Source organism: Wyeomyia smithii, chromosome 1 (assembly GCF_029784165.1).
Source record: "Wyeomyia smithii strain HCP4-BCI-WySm-NY-G18 chromosome 1, ASM2978416v1, whole genome shotgun sequence".
NCBI lineage: Eukaryota > Metazoa > Arthropoda > Insecta > Diptera > Culicidae > Wyeomyia > Wyeomyia smithii.
In genome coordinates this window covers 74598997-74622855 of record NC_073694.1, presented here as the reverse complement: position 1 = coordinate 74622855, position 23859 = coordinate 74598997, and the positions used below count along the sequence as shown (strand labels likewise).

Below are 23859 nucleotides of genomic sequence, written 5' to 3'. Positions count from 1 at the left end.
TTGGTTTGAGATATTTCTACATAAATACTATAGTGAAGTGAAAGTGTAGTGAAGTTGTCCAGTTATGCCTGGATAAAATAAAAAAACTCGCTTTGATGCGGCATCAAGGAAACGTGAGGCATCTCCTCCAAGTGACACTGAAATTTCGACTAACAGGTATGATATTCTTTCTTCTGTTAGGGATCTAGAATTCCAAACTTCTCATACTGAGCATAAAGCCGTTATGAAGAAGGTTAAAGTTCCACCTATTGTGGTATTTGTAGCAAACTTTAAAGCATTTCGATCAGAACTTTCATCATTTCTATCGAATGTGAAAGTTAATTTTCAAATTGGTCGCCAAGGCGAAATTCGTATTTTGGCCGAATCTTTTGATGGCCATAAACATCTTTTACAGTATTTGACTGACCGTTTAACCGTAGAGACCGTTTAAGGCTGTATTGAAAGGTCTCTCAAATGATCAAAGTATTGATGAAATCAAAGACTGTTTGTCAGAATCACTTGGTTTTGCCCCCAACCAAGTAATTTTGATGAAACGAAAGGCAAATGTCAAAATTTTTCAAAATGGAATACACCAGGAAAATTACTTAGTACATTTTGATCGTACCAAAGTACATAATTTAAAATGTTTGGAAAAAGCACGTGTTCTATTCAACGTGCAAATAAAGTGGGAAAATTTCAAGAGACATGGAGGAATCCATAATCTTACGCAATGTCGGAATTGTCAAGTCTATGGTCATGGAACTCGAAACTGCCATATGGCTGCAAAATGTATGATTTGTGGTGACACTAGTCACACGAAAGATATCTGCCCCGTGAAAGAGATTACTAATAGTTTCAATTGTGTAAATTGTGGGGGAAATCACAAATCTAATTTCTTTAATTGTCCTGTAAGGTCAAAAATTATTGCTTCTAGACAACGTAGGAACTCTAAACAACCTGTTGTCAATGTGGGTAGTCAAAAGACTTTCAGTACTGTTCAGGCATCACCAGCACTTTCATTAGCAGGTGTGTCTGTATGTAATAATTTAAATTCAGATAACAAATTTCAGAAAAATAATCCTGTTCAGGTAACACCAGGCTGTTCATATGCCAGTGTCCTTTCAGGTAATGTTTCAAATTCAAACAGTAACAAACCATTCGTGTTTGGTGCTGAAAAGTCAGCCAGTATTGATTTAGGTAATCCAACTCCTCGTAAAGATTGAATACCTACAACAATCCATGCTGCAGCTAATGTCCGTTTTGTTGAACTGTAACTCGATGTACGAGGCTGTTCAAGAAGGTATAAAATTTACAACTAATATTGTTATGAAATTGAAATTCAGCAATGATTTTAAATAATGCTGTAAATTTTCTGAATTGGAATGCTCGCTCTTTAAAAGCGAAAGAGGATGAATTTTTCAATTTTTTAACAGTCCACGATGTGCATATTGCAGTTGTGACTGAAACGCATTTAAAGCCAAATATTAAACTAAAAAAGAACCCAAATTATATGGTTCATAGGTTTGATAGAATTTATGTTGCCGGTGGTGGAGTTGCAATAGTTATCCACCGTCGAATAAAACATCGTGTTTTACCCCATCTTCAAACCAAAGTTATCGAGAGTTTGGGAATTGAAATTGAAACAAGTATTGGCATTTTATTTATAGCCGCAGTGTATTTGCCTTTTCAATGCACTGGTGAGCGAAAAAATTATTTGCAAAAACTCACAAGAAATAAATCTAAATTTTTAATCATCGGCGATTTTAATGCGAAACATCGATCTTGGAATAATGCTCAAAGCATTTCCAATGGAAAAATATTGTTTAATGATTGCTCGGCTGGATTTTATTCAGTTTTATTTCCTAATGGTCCTACATGTTATTCTTCTATTAGGAATCCATCTACAATTGATTTGGTACTAACAAATCAAAGCCATTCATGCCTTTCTGGAAGCTTTCGAAGGTTCTTAAGAAACCCTCGAAGCCCATTCCAGTCCTTAAAGATGGTGATTGCATTTTTCTAACGAATGAACAAAAATCTCAAAAACTTGCTCAGCAGTTTGAGAGTGTTCATAACTCCAATTTGAACGTAGTAAGTCCTATTGAAAATGAAGTAAACCAAAAGTATGTTCAGATCACCACCCAAGAATTTCTTTCCGAAGAGGTATTGGAGACAAACTTGAATGAGGTGCGAACCATTCTCAAAAAATTCAAAAACATGAAAGCACCAGGAGATGATGGGATTTTCTATATCCTCATCAAAAGACTTCCCGAAAACTCTTTAAATTTCTTGGTAAAAATTTTTAACAGATGCTTTGCACTAGCACATTTTCCTACGAAATGGAAAAATGCCAAAGTCACTCCAATTTTAAAACCCGAAAAGAATCCAGCTGAGGCATCAAGTTATCGACCAATTAGTTTACTTTCCTCTATTAGCAAACTTTTTGAAAGAATAATTCTTAATAGAATGTTAACACATATTAATGAGAACTCAATTTTTGCAAATGAGCAGTTTGGTTTTCGCCATGGGCATTCCACTACTCATCAATTACTTAGAGTAACAAATATGATTCGAACTAATAAATCTGAAGGCTATTCGACTGGAGCTGCTCTTCTAGATATAGAAAAGGCATTCGACAGTGTATGGCATAAAGGTTTAATAGCTAAAATGTCAAATTTCAGTTTTCCGCTTTACCTCACAAAAATGATACAAAGTTATTTAACTGACCGCACTCTCCAGGTTAACTATCTAAATGGTAAATCTAATAGATTGCCTGTTAGAGCTGGTGTGCCTCAGGGGAGTATCTTGGGCCCAATCTTATATAACATTTTTACTTCAGATCTTCCTGATTTACCACCAGGTTGTGAGAAATCTCTGTTTTGTGACGACACAAGCATTTCCGCAAAAGGAAAAAGCCTTCGTGTTATATGCAGTCGGCTTCAAAAAAGTTTAGATATATTTTCTTCATACTTACAAAAAATGAAGATTTCCCCTAATGCTTCAAAAACACAGTTGATTATTTTTCTTCATAAGCCAAGAGTTTCATTTCTCAAACCCACCCATAACCACGTTATTAAAATGAACGGTGTGGTCTTAAATTGGTCTGATCAAGTTAAAAACTTAGGGCTAATTTATGATAAGAATCTTACTTTCAAGGAGCACATTGAAAATATCCAGTCAAAGTGCAATAAGTATATCAAATGTTTATATCCTCTTATCAACAGGAATTCTAGACTTTGTCTCAAGAATAAACTGTTAATTTACAAACAAATATTTAGACCCTCAATGTTATATGCAGTTCCCATCTGGACAAGTTGTTGTGCAACCAGGAAGAAGACACTTCAAAGGATTCAGAATAAACTTTTGAAAATGATTTTGAAGCGTCCTCCCTGGTTTAGCACGAACGAGCTACATAGGCTCACTAATGTGGAAACATTAGAAAATATGTCAAGCCAAATTATCAACGAATTCCGACAAAAATCGTTGCAATCCTCAATTGCAACGATTAGCTCACTTTATAGTCAGTAAGATAGTTTTAAGTTTCGTTTTATTCCATTTATCCCTTTTTTTTCTTGACAAGTATGTTTAATAATTTTCCTACCATTACATTATCTTAACTGAGAAAGCTAATAACATTCAATAATACTTAAAACCGTACAAATATATATAATAGTGTTGAAATGTCACCATTTGTGGCAGAACACACAATACTAATTCTGAATAGATATTTTAGTACATAAATAAATCATTACAAACTCCCCCCCTATAAAAAAATATCAAATTTAGAGTACGAGAATTTGATTCCAGCACAATGCATAAAAATTAAACAGTTTATAAACTTTGATACACATATCAAAAGCTTAACGAGAACCATAGTTTCATTCAATTCAAAAGCAACTCAGTAATAGTTGTTTTCATTTACAGCATTGTGGGAGCAGCTCTCAAGATTGTTTTCACGGATAAGTGACTGGTTTCACGCACCTGCTTGGCACTAGTCGTTTTTAAACTGTTGTGTTCCATCTCACAACGCAAATTGAATTTTTGATCATAACTCACATCGCACTTGATACAAGCTACTCGGATAGAGAGAATTAATAGTATAAAACATCATATGAGTGCAACCCGCAACTTCATAAACAACCAATCTCGGTGCTGGTTTCTCACCGTAGGTACATTTCAAGCAAAACTATATTACAACTAGTGAGGTATCGATACGCACTTCCATTAGCCAAGTGTCTGCTAATGAATCATAACAAGATTTTAATCGGGTAGCCATACTTCTCGGAAAAAAGGCAAGCGACTCGTAGGAAAAGTGACCTTGTTGTGCTTTTGTCCGGCACTTAGTATCATTGAACTTATGCCCTTCAGAAATTTTGAGTAAGTATATATATATATATATATATATATATATATATATATATATATATATATATATATATATATATATATATATATATATATATATATATATATATATATATATATATATATATATATATATATATATATATATATATATATATATATATATATATATATATATATATATATATATATATATATATATATATATATTTTTTTTTTTTTTTTTTGTTTCAGGTGGAGGGGAAATTTGCATCCAAACCCCTGAGGTGACCAACCTCAGGGAGTGTGGGGTTGGTTTGAATCAGTGACCGGACCCACTAAAACCCCTCCAGTCTCCAGCCCATAATACTCCCCGGGACCACCGCTAGGTATTGCTTCGGGGAGCGGCTTTTGTGCTCTGTGCACCCTCTTGGTTCTATAGATCTCTTTGCTGACTTAGCTAACTAACCTGGAGACTGGCCGTTAGCTAACACTGGCGTGTCGGTGGTCAACCTGTCGCCTGTTTTGCAATTCTAAAACTATTTGAAAGGCGGCTACAAACCGCCCTCCAAATGTTTGGGTCTTTACACATCCTCCGAACTAGGTTGTCCGGAGTGGTGTCTGGCCCGCTCACTACCATCATGTCGCTCCGCGCATGCACAAAACGAGGGCACACGAAGAAGACATGCTCAGCAGTTTCTTCCGCATCCGCGCACTCGGGATACATGGGGGACCCCGCATGCCCAAATCTGTGTAGATACTGCCTGAAGCAACCATGACCTGACAGAATCTGTGTCAAGTGGAAGTTAACTTCTCCATGGCGCCTCCCGACCCATCCGGATACGTCCGGAATAAGTCGATGCGTCCATCTACCCTTTGCGGAATTGGACCATTCCTGCTGCCATCTGATCATCGAGAATGACCTTCTGGTGCCTCGTATACCCCTTGTGTCACGTTGATCGAAGCAATCTACGTCCTTCTTAATGGCTATGCTGATAGGCATCATGCCGGACAGGACGCAGATTGCGTCGTATGACACTGTACGGTACGCGCTCACAACCCTCAGGCACATGAGCCTGTAGGTACTTTCCAGTTTTCGACGATGACTGTTGGTACCTAACGCTTTGGACCACGCTGGCCCACCATACCTAAGTATGGACGAAACCACGCTGGCAAGAAGTTTACGCTTGCTGCCATATACCGCTGAGCTATTGGACATCATTCGAGATAGTCCTGCAGCGGCCGTTGAAGCCCTCTTACAGGCATAGTCGACGTGACTCTTAAATGTGAGCTTAACGTCAACCATAACCCCCAAGAGCTTCAAGGAACGCCTTGAGGTAATGGTGCAGTCACCGACTCTGACCACCGCCTGTTGCTCTAATTTGCGGTTGTTCACAACCGCAACCTCCGTTTTATGGAGCGCTAACTCCAGTTTCCTAGAGTGCATCCAGTCTTCGACCTTGCGTATGCAGTGCGCGGCCGTCAACTCGACCTCTTCGATCGACTCGCCGTAGACCTCTAGCGTGATGTCGTCTGCGAAACCGACGATCACAACCCCTACAGGGAACTTTAGTTTCAACACCCTGTCATACATGACATTCCACAACACCGGGCCCAGGATGGAACCTTGCTGTACCCCTGCGGTGATTGGGACACACTTCTGACCCTCCTCCGTGTTGTAAACTAGTACCCGATTCTGGAAATAATTTTCCAAAATTTTGTACAACGACACCGGTACGTGGATGCTCCTAAGCGCGAGCGCTATGGAGTCCCAACTGGCGCTATTGAATGCATTCTTCACGTCAAGCGTGACGATTGCGCAATAGCGAATGCCCCAACTCTTACGCTGGAGTGCTACCTCTGCCGTCTTGGTGACAGAGAGAATAGCATCCAGCGTGGATCTACCTTTCCGGAAGCCGAACTGGTTACTTGCCAGACCGTTTACACCCTCTGTGTACTTCACCAGTCTGTTGAGGATAATCCTCTCAAGCACCTTGCCCGTAGTGTCCAGCAGACAGATAGGTCTGTATGCCGATGGGTCCCCTGGCGGTTTCCCAGCCTTCGGCAACAGCACCAATCTCTGTCGCTTCCACCTGTCCGGAAAGAGGCAGTCATCCAGGCACTTCTGCATGACTGCTCGAAATAGATCGGGGGCCACTTTCATGGCCGTCCTGATGGCCAAGTTCGGGATTCCATCCGGTCCCGGTGCCTTGCTCACCTTTAGGGAGTTGGCGATCACGATGAGTTCCTCATTCGTAACCCTTACCTCCTCCACAACCTCTGCACGGCTGCCGTCTCTCACGGATTGGATGCCCGGCAGGTTGGCCGACCATCCCTGTGTGTCTGTGTCTGAGATACTGGAACGTCGGACGTGAGACTCAGCAACCGGAGGCCAAGGATTTGGCTCGTGTCGTGGAAAGAGTCCCTCGATGATACGCTCCAGCATCGCTGGTGATCGCTCTGCAGGCGCCAACACGCCTTTAGTCTTCGCCATTACGACTCTGTAGGCGTTGCCCCACGGATTCGTATTGGCACTCGCGCATAGCCTATCGAAGCAGGCCCTTTTGCTCGCCTTTATCGCACTTTTAAGCGCCGATCTTGCAGATCCGAATACTACACGGCGCTCTACTCTCTGTGCATCGGTACGTGCACGTTGCAACATCCGTGTAGCACGGAGGCACGCGCTACGGAGGTCCGCTATCGCGTCGGTCCACCAGTATACCGGTGACTTACCATTCCTAGGTTGGCGGGTCCTAGGCATGGTGGCGTCGCACGCCCGCGATAATGTGGCAACTAATTGGTCAGCACTCGGGCGGAGCCAACTGCCCCCCTCGCGCTCTCTTCTCATTGCTTCTGCAAATACCTCGGCATCGAAATGCGATGTCTTCCACCCGCGGACGGTCGGAGTATTGGCTCTACCCGTCACCTGCCGCACCACGTTATGGACTACGCTATAGCAGACCGACTGGTGGTCACTATAGGTGTAGCCATCGTCTACCCTCCAGTTCACGATTGGCCAGATCTAGGTTGCAACGTTGGCCAGATCTAGGTTGAGCTTTGCCAAAGCTTCCAACAAGATCTGACCCCTCCGGTTCGTGCGGCGGCTTCCCCACTCAACAGCCCAAGCGTTGAAGTCGCCCGCCACTACTAAGGGTGTTAGTCCCGTCAGCTCCATAGATAACAAATCGACCATCTGGGTGAACCTTTCGATAGACCAACGCGGCGGAGCATAACAACTGCAGTAGAACACTCCGTCCACCTTGGCAACCGCGTATCCTTCATTTGAGGTTGACACAACCTCCTGAACCGGGAACTTGCTGGTCGTGCATATGGCCGCCGTACTGGACTTATCTGCAACCCAATTACCGTTTCCGGGAGGAATGCAGTAGGGGTCCGATACGAGTGCGATGTCCGACCGCGACTCAGACGCTGCTTGGTATAGCAGCTGCTGTGCCGCATAGCAATGGTTCAGGTTCAATTGTGTCACCCTCACGCCCGTGGTTTCGTGGCCGCCTTACCGGCTGGGCACCGTGGGCCTCCCATAAAGTGCTTGGCGTCCCGTTTTCCAGTACATACCAAGCACTTGGGAGGCTCCATAACATAACTGGCTCCTATCGGGCCCCTTGCAGGTCCAGGACTTGTGTCCTCCCTCGAAACACCTGAAGCAAACGTCCGGCTGCTGGAGTATGCTCAGGGGACATACTGACCAGCCAACCTTAAGTTTGGCTGTCTTCAGGGCCAGAGTTGCATCGGCCGATGCAAGCCGGAAAGTGGCCACCTGGGTCCCCGCTGGACCCTTTCGGAGGCGAATTACCTCAGTGGCTACTTCCACTCCGCACTTCTCCTTGAGGGCCTGTGCAATATCGCACCTCTCGGTGATTTCATCCAGGTTTTTGAGCTGGAGAGTCACCTCTGAGGTGAGTGCCCGAATTTGCACATCTTTCCCGAGGACCTGCTCGGCTACCGTCTTGTAGGCAGCGCCCTTGTTTTTAGCATCCTTACGGAGCTCAAGGATCATCTCGCCGGTGCGAGAACGACGGATGGTCCGCACATCCGCTCCCAGATCCTTGAGCTGGGTTTCGCCTCTCATTTTCTTCAAGACTTCGGAGTACTTGGACCCCTCCGTCTTGAGTATGAGGGCGTCGCCCCTGCTTCGCGCCTTCTTTCCCATTTTTGGACGATTTGTCGCCTTCTCGTCGTTGCGCTTGCTGTCTTTTTGGCGCTTCCTTCCTCCCACGGTAACCCAAGGGTTTCCCGTAAATGCCACTTCGGCAGACTTTTCGGCGGACTTGGAGGCCGTTGGTGTGCTATCTCGCGGGCTTAGCACAACCAACCGTTTCTTGCTGTTCTCGGGGGCTTCCCCCGGAGACTGCCTTGCTCTTTTTGCGGCTGACCCGGAGGCGCAAACCGCTGCAAACGTGCAGGTGTCCGTTTGGACCGACTTCGTCGCCCTTCCGGTCACCTCCGTTGCATTCTTCTCTGCAGCCACCGCTCTTGCCTTGAGCTCGGCGTGCTCCTTCTTCGCAGCATCGACGGAGGACCGAAGCATGTAGAGAGCCTGCTTCAGGTACTTCGTCGTGTTGGTGCGACTTTTCGCAAACTCGATTATGGCATCGAGCTGCTCCGACAGCGCTACTACCTTCGGTAGCGTGTCTCGCTGTCTTCCGACCGCCTTTATCAACAGTGGACCAGCCACTGCGATGTCTTGCGTCGATCCGGTAGGCGTACTGCCTTTGCCGTCTTCGCAGGCGTCCTTTACCGCATCCATCTCCGCCTTTCTCGGCGGAGACCTCTGGATGCCTCCTCGTGCAAACGGGTTTTTCAACCCATCTGCGCCCAATTGTTGATCTTCATTATTACTGTTCATTTTTGTTAAGTGGGTCCCCCTTCCAGCCGCTATCCTTATCCATACTGGAATGGTCGCCTATCTGGTCCCATGGTAGTCTATGCCGAAGCAGTGAGGCCATGGCTAGGGGCGGCTGCCATAGCGCCTTATGAGCAACTATGACACCCCCGGCCGGCGCAAGTCAGGAAAGGACATCTGATCCCACTCCTGCCCGGTTCCCACCGGGCAATGAATTTGGAACGTACTGGAAGGCCTGCCAGGTTTTACGGGACGGAGACCCCTGCACCGGTTGTTGTCTCGCCGTTTCAAGCCGTTGTCACACGACCTTACTAAGGGAGCTCGGCGCAGGTGCCAGCCCAGAATCGTGGTACGAAAACGAAATCCGACTCTTATCATATGGCGTTGCGACCAGTTACCGTAATTGGGAACTTACTGGCATCAATCCCAATGGGCGAATTAGTGCATTTGGGTGGTGGGAGCGGCACTATTCGCTCCGTCAGAGCTGTTTCCGGATAATGTGGCTTTTGTGAGAATTCGGCGGCCCAATGCCTGAGTCTCACCACAACCTAGGCTAGCTCTCGCTGATGGTCCGGGACTGCGTTCTTGCAGTTAGCACTTCCGTGGCCTACGGTAATCGCCAAATACCGACCCGTGGTGGCATACAGCTCTGTCATATATATATATATATATATATATATATATATATATATATATATATATATATATATATATATATATATATATATATATATATATATATATATATATATATATATATATATATATATATATATATATATATATATATATATATATATATATATATATATATATATATATATATATATATATATATATACATGCATAAAGGAAAATATCAAACTAAAATTTTAAATTTTGTAACCATATAATTGCGAACCAATACTTTGCCGGTCCTGCGAAGTGCAGAAGTGCACTAATAATGGAAAAAACTGTTACGAACTATGAAACCTAAAAAATCGCCCAACATGTTGGAGAACAATGCACTGCGGTTTCGCTCCGTTAGTCATGTTGATAGGCGAGAAGCGAGCATGCAATGATGCTTTAAAACCACCAGCCAACCGGTGGTACATCGCAGGCGCAGACCCCATTGTTGGGATACAAAATCGAATGGGGGGAATTCAGATCGAATCACGGCGCGCCGCAGACAGAGTTAAGCACGAGCGCGCGTCGAAGAACGAAACTCGGCATGAATTTCACTTTTAGTCACGTGCCGTAACTCATGCATAACCCGCAAAAATGTGACATTGTTGTGTGATCGAGGCGTACTACCGGGCTCCACTGACGTTTAACATTTCGATATACTGAACAAAAGGGAAATTATTTAGTGAAATTAAAATATTAGCATTATCCATATCCATTCAGAATCGTCGGCAACACCTTGAAAACGATTTTGTTTCAATATGCAATTTCTTCGCACGACAAAGCTTTCATTTTAAACCAAATCTTGTTACATCTGGTTTCGATTAGTAGATATATTAGGTTGCAGTAAAACCAGTTCAACAAATCTGCCCCACTGTTATGATGACAGTTAGGAGGTATGGCATTGCGCTATTATTCGCCTTTAGTTAGGCTTTGTGCGTTACACAAGCTTGCGTCAAAAGTGTCGATGTTTTGGAGGCATCAATGGATAGATTTTTTAACGGTTGGTCCAGCTTTTAAGGTGAAATGAGCTATTGAAAATAGTCCGAAAGCAGTTTTTTCGTTAAAAATAAATTGAACATAAATCATCATTACGATTTGAACTGATATTTGATTGAAAGTTAGAGCAATATCACCACGTTGTCAAGTATATGAAGATTTGTCCGAGATTAATTCAAAGCTTGTGCGATTAAGAAAAAAAAACACAGTAATGCCGTGATTTAGAACTTGCACGAGAGACAGTTTGAACCACTAAAATTGTCATTCTTTTTTTATTGCTTAACTGAACTTAGTGTATGCTGTATGCTGTATGCCATGAACAATTACCTATTAACATTACTATGTTATATAGAGGTTCAAATTTTCAAGCAGAAAACTGTCTCAATGTCTGTAAGAACAATTATCTCTGTAATTTTTAAAATAAACTTTAACATATTGTGCCGTGTCAAATAAATGTTGTGTGAACAAAAAAAAATAAACTTTAACAGGTTCTATAATAAAAATGTTGCAGCTGTACTTCAGAATTAACGAAATCAATAGTATCAGTATATGTCAAATTTAACCAGCAAACTTCTCCTTTCCAATAATTCTTCGAATAATGGACACTGATATTAAGATGAATTATCTTGTACCAATATGTTTATGTCAATTAGATTTATCTAGCACTAATAAAATCACTCTCTAGAAAAAATGTGCTTATAGCATTTGGGGTCGATTTCCGACCTCAGGTTACTGTCCCTTTACTGAAAATACTCATAAGTGGCGTTTAATTATTTCGGCTGTTCTCCAGAAACCGAAAGTCGCACCTTAGATTTCAATATTGCGTCTGCTATTAATTTCAGGCCTCTAGGCATCCTCCTGCTTCCAGAAATACCCAACTTGGGTAATATCAGAAACCGAAAGTTACCATCTTAGATTTTAAAATGTTGTCTGGAGCTGATTTTCGGTCTTTGAGCATCATCTCGATTCCAGGATGATCATTGGCTGTATTTCAGCAACCGGGAGTTGCCACTTTAGATCTGTGCATCATCTCGATAACAGAAACACTCTATAGGTTGTTTGGTTTGGCGTCTCTGGGCATCATCTTGATTTCAGAATGACCATTTTCGGTTGTTTTTCAACAACCGCAAGTTGTTGATTCGGATTTCAAAATGACGTCTATAGTTGATTTCCGGTCTTTGAGCATCGTCTTCGGTAATTTCAGTGTGACTTATAGAAAGCGGATGTCGCCATCTTGGATTTCAAAATGGTGCCTGAAGTCGATTTTCAGGCTCTGTGCATCATTTAAGTCACGGGAATACACTAATTGGATGGTATGTGATCATTTTAGGTTATTTTCTGGAAACCGGTCTTCATCTTGGATTTCAAAATGACATCAGGAGTTGATTTCCAGTCGCGATTTAAGATATCATCGGATCAGATTGATAGGTATTTGGTCATATTTGGATGTTTTAAAAAAACCCGGAAATTACTATTTCAGCTTTTAAAACGATATCTTGGGTCGATTTTTGGCCTCTGGGTATTATTTTGGTTCCAAAAATAACAACGGGTGCTATTTGATCATTTTCGCAAACCCGAGGCTGCCATCTTGAATTTCAAAACGGCGTATGGATTTAATTTCCGGCCTCTGAGTACCATGTGGTTCCCGAAAAATCCACATGGTATTTGACCATTTTAGGCTGTTTTTTGGTAACCGGAAGGGTGGGGTGGTTTTTAAAATGGCGTCCAAAGTCGATTTCCTGACTAGTTGCATCTTACTTGTTTCGTGAATACCAATATTAGCTGGTTTTCCAAAAACCATCTTGAATTTTAAAATGGCAGGAGGAATTCTTAGGACTTTGAGCATCATTGGCCACTTCAGGGTGTTTTCCAGAATCCGGATAATGTTATCTTAGAATAAAAAATGACATTTGGGGTCAATTTCCGGCTTTTAGATATCATCCCGGTTTCGGAAATACCCATGTTGGATGATGTTTGGCCTTGCTCTAGCTCTGATTGGTCGAAATTTGGGTTCTAAACATGTCACGACAATTTTCAATAGTTGCCGCATATTGATGGTTGCTTAGGTATCCAATTTTCCCATCGACGATTGCGAAAACGAAACAAATCCGCTTATGCTCAATAAGGCTTGCAATTAAACTTAAATGACGTTCGGAATTGGAAATTTCTTTTCTGCAATAGGAAAAATTCATTCCTTGCCTAAGCTAATGAAATAAAGCGACACCAATATCTTAGAAATTTGTCCGCGAAAGCCCTTGATACAATTTTTAAAAATAAATTATTCAACGGTTAAAAATTTTATCCAGAAAAAAAATTAAAAATCTCGAAAAGATAAATTTTAATTTTTTTTTAAACTTCAAAAGCTATCGTCAGCATTGATGGTTGTCTGATCATAGTGAAATATGAAAAAAAAAACTAAAGCCGCAAGCCGTTTGTTTGATTGATATGATGTCTTCGGTAAAGTTGTAGACAGTAATTTTGACCTTCAAAAAAAAAAAAATAAAAAAAATAAAAAAAATAAATATATATATATATATATATATATATATATATATATATATATATATATATATATATATATATATATATATATATATATATATATATATATATATATATATATATATATGCCTCTTTCCGGATAGGTGGAAGCGACAGAGATTGGTGCTGTTGCCGAAGGCTGGGAAACCGCCAGGGGACCCATCGGCATACAGACCTATCTGTCTGCTGGACACTACGGGCAAGGTGCTTGAGAGGATTATCCTCAACAGACTGGTGAAGTACACAGAGGGTGTAAACGGTCTGGCAAGTAACCAGTTCGGCTTCCGGAAAGGTAGATCCACGCTGGATGCTATTCTCTCTGTCACCAAGACGGCAGAGGTAGCACTCCAAAGTAAGAGTTGGGGCATTCGCTATTGCGCAATCGTCACGCTTGACGTGAAGAATGCATTCAATAGCGCCAGTTGGGACTCCATAGCGCTCGCGCTTAGGAGCATCCACGTACCGGTGTCGTTGTACAAGATTTTGGAAAATTATTTCCAGAATCGGGTACTAGTTTACAACACGGAGGAGGGTCAGAAGTGCGTCCCAAGGGGTACCGCAAGGTTCCATCCTGGGCCCGGTGTTGTGGAATGTCATGTATGACGGGGTGTTGAAACTAAAGTTTCCTGTAGGGGTTGTGATCGTCGGTTTCGCAGACGACATCACGCTAGAGGTCTACGGCGAGTCGATCGAAGAGGTCGAGTTGACGGCCGCGCACTGCATACGCAAGGTCGAAGACTGGATGCACTCTAGGAAACTGGAGTTAGCGCACCATAAAACGGAGGTTACGGTTGTGAAAAACCGCAAATTAGAGCAACAGGCGGTGGTCAGAGTCGGTGACTGCACCATTACCTCAAGGCGTTCCTTGAAGCTCTTGGGGGTTATGGTTGACGATAAGCTCACATTTAAGAGTCACGTCGACTATGCCTGTAAGAGGGCTTCAACGGCCGCTGCAGGACTATCTCGAATGATGTCCAATAGCTCAGCGGTATATGGCAGCAAGCGTAAACTTCTTGCCAGCGTGGTTTCGTCCATACTTAGGTATGGTGGGCCAGCGTGGTCCAAAGCGTTAGGTACCAACAGTCATCGTCGAAAACTGGAAAGTACCTACAGGCTCATGTGCCTGAGAGTTGTGAGCGCGTACCGTACAGTGTCATACGACGCAATCTGCGTCCTGTCCGGCATGATGCCTATCAGCATAGCCATTAAGGAGGACGTAGAATGCTTCGATCAACGTGACACAAGGGGTATACGAGGCACCAGAAGGTCATTCTCGATGATCAGATGGCAGCAGGAATGGTCCAATTCCGCAAAGGGTAGATGGACGCATCGACTTATTCCGGACGTATCCGGATGGGTCGGGAGGCGCCATGGAGAAGTTAACTTCCACTTGACACAGATTCTGTCAGGTCATGGTTGCTTCAGGCAGTGTCTACACAGATTCGGGCATGCGGGGTTCCCCATGTGTCCCGAGTGCGCGGATGCGGAAGAAACTGCTGAGCATGTCTTCTTCGTGTGCCCTCGTTTTGTGCATGCGCGGAGCGACATGATGGTAGTGAGCGGGCCAGACACCACTCCGGACAACCTAGTTCGGAGGATGTGTAAAGACCCAAACATTTGGAGGGCGGTTTGTACAGCCGCCTCTCAAATAGTTTTAGAATTGCAAAACAGGCGACAGGTTGACCACCGACACGCCAGTGTTAGCTAACGGCCAGTCTCCAGGTTAGTTAGCTAAGTTAGCAAAGAGATCTATAGAACCAAGAGGGTGCACAGAGCACAAAAGCCGCTCCCCGAAGCAATACCTAGCGGTGGTCCCGGGGAGTATTATGGGCTGGAGACTGGAGGGGTTTTAGTGGGTCCGGTCACTGATTCAAACCAACCCCACACTCCCTGAGGTTGGTCACCTCAGGGGTTTGGATGCAAATTTCCCCTCCACCTGAAACAAAAAAAAAAAAAAAAAAAATATATATATATATATATATATATATATATATATATATATATATATATATATATATATATATATATATATATATATATATATATATATATATATATATATATATATATATATATATATATATATATATATATATATATATATATATATATATATATATATATATATATATATATATATATATATATATATATATATATATATATATATATATATATATATATATATATATATATATATATACACCGTATGACAAAAAAATGAGGAAAAACACAAAAATGTTATTAAAAGTTGAATACCTCGAAAAACTCACTTTTCTATGGAAATAATAAACTGTAACGATTGATTGTTAATTGAACTTGGAGGAATAATAAAAAATAATAAAAATGATAATAATAAAAAAATTCTTATTTTTTTACAGTGTTCACTTTTTGGATGGACAACATTACTACCAACAAAATTGCTGATGCAATACTGTACTGGTCAAACAAACCGTTCTGGCTCTAGAAATGTTCTTATCAATAATAGACACTTGGTTTAGTAAATTTAATTTCAATGGCATCACAAAGTTCTTTGTGCTAACGGGAAATCTAACTTTAGCCAAATCAAAAATGGTCACTGTAAAATTCAAAATTAGCATGCTTGTTTTACTTGAAACCACACGGTCTAGTCTTGACAAGGTGGACTTTGTACCAAACGAAAATTCCAAAATTATTACCTAAAACGTTATTTTTTGGTTTACCAATATAACAAAGGAGGACCTAATTGCATTTCTCCAGAAGCAGTTTCAAAAAAGAGTTGCACGCACTCATGCTTCACCCTGCAAAATATTTATTTTCAGCTAATGCACTCGGCACTGTCTGTCGATCTATAAGAACGTGAAGACAGCTCGAAGTGAACAGCCGGAGACAAGGAAAGTAGCAATTCAATTTTTGTCTTTAGTTGAGCACGGTACTTACACATTTCCAAGTGCCTTTGATGGCTAGTCCCTTCTGAAAGTTGGCCCGGATTTCCAGACAGTCGCTGAGGGAGGGTCCCCACTGTCTCACAAGTTTACCAACTAAAGGACTTTGAACTTTGAGCTGCACCATTTTACCGTGGAGTTCCTTCTTTTGCGCCACCAAATTCTGTCCAGATATAATTCCGGCCCGAAAAATCTTTACTTACTCCGACGCAGACGGCAGAACGACGATTACGACAGCGACGATGATGATGGCGATGATTACGATGGTTGTGTGATAATGGTCACTGACGCACATACACACACTTACACGGAATGCAAGGTTTGACCGAGCGATTTGGCGTCCACTCGCGGCACTAGACCACTATATTATACACTGCCGTGAATTTTGCCTGATGGGAGATAGATCTATCAATTTCATCACTGGCGATGAATTAACGACGTACGATGTGTGACGAACTTTTTGGTGGCACGAATCGTAGTCGGCAGTTGATTGTGAAAACATACAGGAATATATAAAGTCTTTTTCTCTCTCACCCAAAAGTGCTGCGAAAAAAATCCGCGATTGCGAATATGTACAATTCGTAACGGAAGTAGAATAAAACCGAAAAAATTGCACTACTGTCCTTGGGCTATCCGACTATTTACAGAGCAGAGCTAAGTTTGTCGTTAACTCATAGTCGCACTAACTTCCCACCTATTATAAAAATCTCTGCAGCTGTACAGGCGATTAACGCCGAACGATCGCCAAAAGAGGTGGCGAGAATATTCAACCGATACCTTCGGAAGCTGACGGAAAACTAACAGCACGACGTAGCGTTTTTCCAGTGACATCGAGTATAACCTACGCACCTCCCTAGGGCCTACGAGATGGGAAAGATGCAGCCAGCCAGACATTGTTGTCATTGCTTGCATCAGCATCATCATTATCATTGGCGGCGGCTGAATCTCGCGATGTACAAGCTCACGAAGTAGAAGCTCACCTTTTTACGTAAAATGCCGCATTTCGATTCGAAAAAAATGCGACTTAAAAACATGAGAAAGAGAGATGAAGAGAATGAATATCCGCAAGAGAGTCTGCCGGAGCACTGATTTCCATCTCGGTGCTTCGACCCGTCATTTCGTCATTGACGTCGGCATCACCATTCGTGGCCTCGCTGTTGCAGAAGACAACGAGAACGAGAAAAATGTGGTTCATCCGGTCACGTCAGAAGCACAGTATAATTGTAGGTACGCATTGGGGGGATGAAGAAGGAAAATCGGGAAAACGTTCCGCTAACGTCTGGGATCGAATCGCAACAAAAAAAAAAGTGCGACGTGACACGAAAACGGAAATTGGGGATTCTTACGTAGGGATGTTTAGTTTATATATTTTTTCTACTTCCGACTGATTGCGCATTTGAGCATTGTATTCATGTCCTGAACAATAGCTCGATAACTTTAATTTATACAATTGTTGTGAGTTTCCCATTAGACTAAAACAGAAAAATGCCAATTCCTGTGTATGCAAAAATAAAATCGAACAAATAAATTTGTTCAGGTGGTTTGGGGGTTGCTCATAAAATTCATAAATAAATTTCGTATCATAATGTTGAAAAGCCAAAAATTTATTTCCGTAAAAGCCCGAACCCAGACCCCTCTAAACGGTGTGGTCTGCGTTTTTTCATACGGACCTCCTTGTTTGGTAAAACAGACTAACCTATACTTACACATTAATTTTTAAATATTACATGATGATATTTACTTCGTTTGTTTTTCGCTCTGAACAATTTTTTTGACCACATGAAAGATTTATGCAGCGTTGATTAGTAGAATTAGTTGTCAAATTATGCAGTACCCAGTAGGTTAATAAGGGAAGATGCCAACATGACAATTTTAAGAAATTGATTTTTTTACTTCAAATGCAATTTTGAAGGTTCTAGGTTAATTGAATATATATAATATTTTTTTTTGTTACCTTAGCCTGTCAGAGTGCGTTTTCCCTTAAGATTTGCACATTCGTAAATTACGTTCAATTTTTCTGTCCTTAAAAATATAAGAAAAAATGTATACCTTTGTCGACAGTGTGCAAATGACAGTGAATCCTTTCAACTAATTGATAAATAAATCGCTACAGTCCCTTCTAGTTTTGTACAATCGAAATATATAGTGAGAGAGAGAGAAAATTTGGTAAGAGAGTACTGTACTGAAACATTCGGTCTAGGGTTGTCTGCTCGTCATTCACATCATTACAATGACGATCATTGAAGCAAATAAAACAAGCAGAGCCAGACGTCTACGGCCGGCGGATCAATTTTTACACCCACTGTCGTGAACTTTTTGAAGAAGGAGTAAAAAATTCACATCCTTCGCCAATTCGTCTGCTGCCGGTCGAGGTCGAAGACTCATGGCTAATAGCACGTACTACCGACTACAAAAAGTGAATATTTTTCTAATACTGTTCTTCAACTTTTGACGAACGAATAGTGATAAATAAATAAAGACGGAAACGTTTTGTGGAACAAACGGAGAGGACGCAATTTCGAGGGGTTCGCCAGCGTTTCTGAGCGCGGCGATTTTGACAATGGAATGTGCATTTAATATCGTCCCCGTGGTTATTTTAACGATTATGACAACAATTAATGTCAGCTTTTTCTTACAAAAATAATTCAATACCTTAAATTAAACAACTTTCTTTATTGATGTCGTGATATTCATGTGAAATCTTCAAAAGGACATTGAAAGTGAGTAATCGAATTAGCAAATGTTCTATTACCCAGAAGGATACCTTCTTCGGCTGCACGAAAATTGATACAGTAAGTAAATCGACATTCTGTCACACTCTGTGTGGTGGCAGTCATCGGAAGTGTCGTAGATTTTTTTCTAAACCTTCCAAGTTGAAGGAATGTCCACAATACCGGGCGCTCTTCTGTCTCTTGGGAAACTGGAAACAATACACGGGTGTCTTCGTGTCACGGCCGCTGTCACACACGCGCTCGCGAGTCTAATTTTACTTTCCAGACGAGAGCCAGGAAAACAGGCTACGAGCACAATCCGGCGCGAAGCTCTACTCGGCGGAGCTCATGTCGTCCTCGACCGGAGGCAGACGCCGAAGATGGATTGATGGATTTGTCAGACTACATGCGACGGATACAACGCTGCTGTTACCATCGGTTAAGTCGCGTTGAAAGACCATGAGGAATTCTAATTTTGAACCGAATGGCACATGGCAACAGCGGTGGAACAGTATCCAGTACAGTTAGACAATAGTGGACGCTTTGCCCGTTTGCACAGGAAATTCATTGCACTTCGCTACGCGCGTCTTCAGCTTCTAACCCCGGAATGAGCGTTTCGTGAGCGCAATTTTATTTTTACACCAAGATTACTCGGATCATTAGCGATGTGGCTGCAAATTACATTACGACCAATTGAAAATGATTAAACATAGGAACATGGAATCTACGGAGGAACTTTGAATGATAAAATAAATAAACCGACAGAATAAGCTTCACAAATAATTCAATTACATAAATGGATTAAACAGTAACGTGTTCATTGTATTAATGAATTCAAGACCGACCTTTTTCTCGTAATTTTTTTTCCATTCCAATGAATTGTGTTGAAGGAAACAAAGAAAAATTAGGAAAAAGTAAATTGAAATAGAATAGCACAACATAGGTAATTCTGAGACAACAAAAAATTTCTGCAGTATCAGATGCTTCAACAGCAACACCAAAAACATTTGTTGATGAAAAATATCAATAATTAGAATGATTATCCGAAAAGGGTTCGAATGTTAAACCACAAAACGTTTGCTCTGCTAATGCAGTGCATTAATATAGCGCAGAATGAGAGCTTTTGTAGAGTGAACTCTAGAGCCTTTCGAGGTCTGGTCCGCAAACCCCAATAAGGTAATTCAATTTATACGAAATTCAATGGCAAATTGGGAGAAAGGGTGCGATATGACAAGAACGATCACTTTTATCAATAGTGACATGTCTGCCACGAGTACCTAGACTAAAGATAGGGAATACCACAAAACGTCAAAACAATGGTCGCAGTGGTCCAAACCTTACAAAAAACAAAGTGAAGGCAGTTTTCGTGAAATTTTTTTAAGGGCCCTGCGGTGAACATGTACGATTGTTGTTATTCGCATTTTTTGGGGAATGGGATAGTTTTTCCAATAACTCCATACTTGGAGCCAGGGCTCTACATTTTCGTAACAAAACAATGAAACTTATTATCTCGCGCTGTCATTTCGAATCGAACAGTTTCATTTTCACTTGATTCTTTTCGGCTACTGTGTTCGAATCACTTCTTTCTCTCTTTCCCGTCTGTTGTTCATTGGATCATTTCAAATGAAACTGATGACTAATTCAACTGACGGAGAGAGTGACGGAGAGAGAGACTCTTTCCTTTCCTTCACCGTCTCAATATAAATGACCGCACCGCGTCGTTTGATGATAGTTTTCTAATACCGCAAGCTAGTATGAATTTAGAAATCCTGGTGGGGTTTCTACGCCCGTTTGAGACTGGCTCACAGTTATCTCAAGTGGGCTTTTCCCCACCCTAGAAAAATCATCACGACCGTAATGGATAGATGGTAAAATAAAAAAATAAATAAATGAAAAAAAAAAAACGCAAGCCGTAGTTAGAACGGCAATGGCATCCAATAAATACGTCACGCAAGTTCCGATTAACACTTCCTCCCTCTTTCCTGTATATGCGTGAAGTATTGCATGGAAGCCTTCTGTCTCCGTCAGCGTTCATTGTTATTTTCAGTTGAGAGTCGTCATGTGAGAGTGGTGGTGACAATCTCCGCTTTCAATTGAAAAGCAATTTTGACCACCTCCAGTTGTCAAAATCAAAGCAAGAGCTTTCGACTGGGTTTCATGTGACTCACGAAGTGCTCGAAAATGGTACAAGAGCTTTTCAATTGACAGCATCAAAGCGTCACTATAACCTGATAAATGTCAATTGAAAATGACTTTGTCAGGCTCTGCTTGGAGCGTGAGAAAAGGTATTACATTTTTGTGACGTAGAATTACGTCTTACGGCAACAAAAAGGTGCAAATTAAAAAACTGAAAATATCGAGAGCGCCACGAAAATGGAGCACCTCCAAATGCTAAAAACTCAACTAGTTTTCAACGGATTTCCTTCTTTCTTGCAGCAATCATTTGGAAAACTAGCTGTGCGTCCACCAAAATACGAAAAAATGTTATTTTGTGGCGCTAACTGTTTCACTATTGAAAAATGTAGAGCCCCGTTAAACGCGTATTTCGACCAGCTGAAAACAAAGTCAAATAACAGTCTCAATCTAAATCGAACTAAAGGTATAAAAGCTAGCACGCACAAATAAAGTTTTCATTTACTGGGCAGTGGATCGCCGCAAGCAGAGCTGTAGCAAGGCGCAGTGCAGCAGGCAGCAGGCTCAACGATATGTTTGTATTGTTGTTGCTGCAACCATAGGAAACCGGCGGACAGTACTGTTGTTTGGAGATCACTTTCCACAGCGCTAGATTTAGGATCTTTCGTCTGTGTTGGAAGCACCGGCGTACCGTAGTGCTACAAAGGCATGTTAGTGATTCTGTCCGGACTTGGCGCGTTCGGTTTCAGCCGTTCGGACACTACTAAAAGTTGTGAGTGTGCTGGTAGCGAGTGTTAACTTGTAGTATGTGTGACACACCAAGGGATCCTTTGCGCCTCTAAATTATCCAGTTGATGTAGTTATAATTTTCCTGCCATTCGCCAAAACGTTGCTGAAGCGATCCACGCAACTTCGCAAATCTGATCGATCGGTCCGATTTCGCTGGAACACAATTGTTTCTTTTTGATAGAGAGGTCATTTTATGATATCAGTTCTTTATGTAGACTCGCGACTGCTGTTTCAAAAGAGCCTATTTAAAGTGGTGGTACAGATATCACTGACAATGGGCAACTGGCCTACAGTATTCCAAGCAGAGATTTACGCTATAATCGAATGTGCTTTGATAGTCAAGCGGCACTACGATGGCAATGAAAAAGCAGACGAACTGGCCAAGCAAGGCTCAAACTCGCAATTTGTTGGTCCAACACCCTTTTGCGGTATCTCAAATTGCACTTAGAAATAGAAGTTCAATACTGGGAAGAACAACGGGTAACAGCCAACTAGAGGGCTGTCAGGGGATGTCACCAGTCGAAAAGAATAACAACGCCAAACTAGAAAATACTAGAAAGCTAAAAAGTGGACTCTTTGCACTTACACAGGACTAATAACTGGGCACTGCCCGAGTAAGTATCATTTAAAGAACATTGGTGGAGTTCAGGATGACACTTGTCGCTTCTGTAAAGCGTCGTACACAAATTACGTAACGCTAAAAACCTAGATTTCAGACCCTCTCCCAAACATCACAGTTACGTAACGGTCTCAACTACCCCCCCCCTCTCCCCTATGTAACAATAAGTAACGCAGATGTATCCCCTTCTACCTCCCTTCATGCATTACGTAATTTGTGTACGACGCCTAATATGAAAAGCAAAACCTCGGAACATCTGCTATGCAGCTGTGGTGCATTATACACGAGCAGAATCAAATTTCTTAGCAAGGGTTTCTTGCAACCCAGTGAGATTTGGTCTTCTAATCCTGTAAAGGTAGTTGGCTTTAAAAAGCACATTCTACCTGGCTGGGAGCGTGTCGAGGCAACCGGCCAATAGTGGGTGACTGGTTATATATAGTAATGGGGATATGGGGGATTTGTTCCATTATTCATCTCAGCCCATATATTCATCTTATAAAACATGAAAACACAATTGAAAACAGGAGAAACGCATATTTTCTAACTGAACCAATCTATTTCCTATTCTCCATATTTTCTAACTGAACCAATCTACTACTCTACCTCTAGTGCCCAAGTTAATTTCTAAACGGGCTTCGGTAAAATCACTATGAATCATTATAAACACTTTTTAAGTACATATTGAAGCTATTCAAAACTTCGACTGAAGCCCGCCAAATGGCGGTATTGGGCACTAGAGGGTTAATTCACTTTAGATTTCTTATAATGTAAAATCTTCAAAAACTCACTCAAAAGCAGGGGGACTCGTCCATAGGTGCAACCTGCGCATTGCACACGGGGACGCCAGGCAAAAAATATATTTCAAGCGCAAAATATTTTACTGGTTTTAGTTTCACTTTCAAATAGTAACAAATAGAATAACTTGCGTTATTATGCGGACATTATTGTGATTACTTCCTCAAACTGCGATTTTCAGAATTTGTAGTTGAACAGGCAGGTTAACAAGGCACGAGTCGCCCCTGCTCAAAAGCTCTAAATTCGATATTAAAGTTGGGCATCTGCACTCGAAAACTCATTTATTTCAATCACCTACCTCAGAAAACAAAATCCGCGCATTGCTCTATACGGTTACAACGGGATTCGTTTGGCAGTAAATCAAAGTTTTTTTTTTCATCATTAGCGGAACACTTTTTATCACTAAACAACATCACTCACTACACTAAGAATACTTTAATCTTCAAACTGTTCACCTCAAAATTCCAAAAACAAGCTTTAAATAGCAGAAATATATGA

The 23859-nt window shown here is 41.6% G+C and overlaps 1 protein-coding gene across 3 annotated transcripts in view; it reads right to left on the bottom strand.

Annotated features, from left to right (window-relative positions):
• The window catches only part of LOC129718222 (leucine-rich repeat flightless-interacting protein 2), a 113672-nt gene that overhangs the window by 46102 nt on the left and 43711 nt on the right, over positions 1 to 23859 (bottom strand). The window contains exon 1 of one of the 3 annotated variants that reach the window (XM_055668781.1): positions 16310 to 17100. The exons of the other annotated variants lie outside the window; for them this stretch is intronic. Within the exon in view, the coding sequence (XP_055524756.1) occupies positions 16310 to 16441 (132 nt within the window). The 5' untranslated portion in view covers positions 16442 to 17100. Of the gene's footprint in view, positions 1 to 16309; positions 17101 to 23859 lie in introns of those variants that run through there. 3 annotated transcript variants of the gene reach the window in all.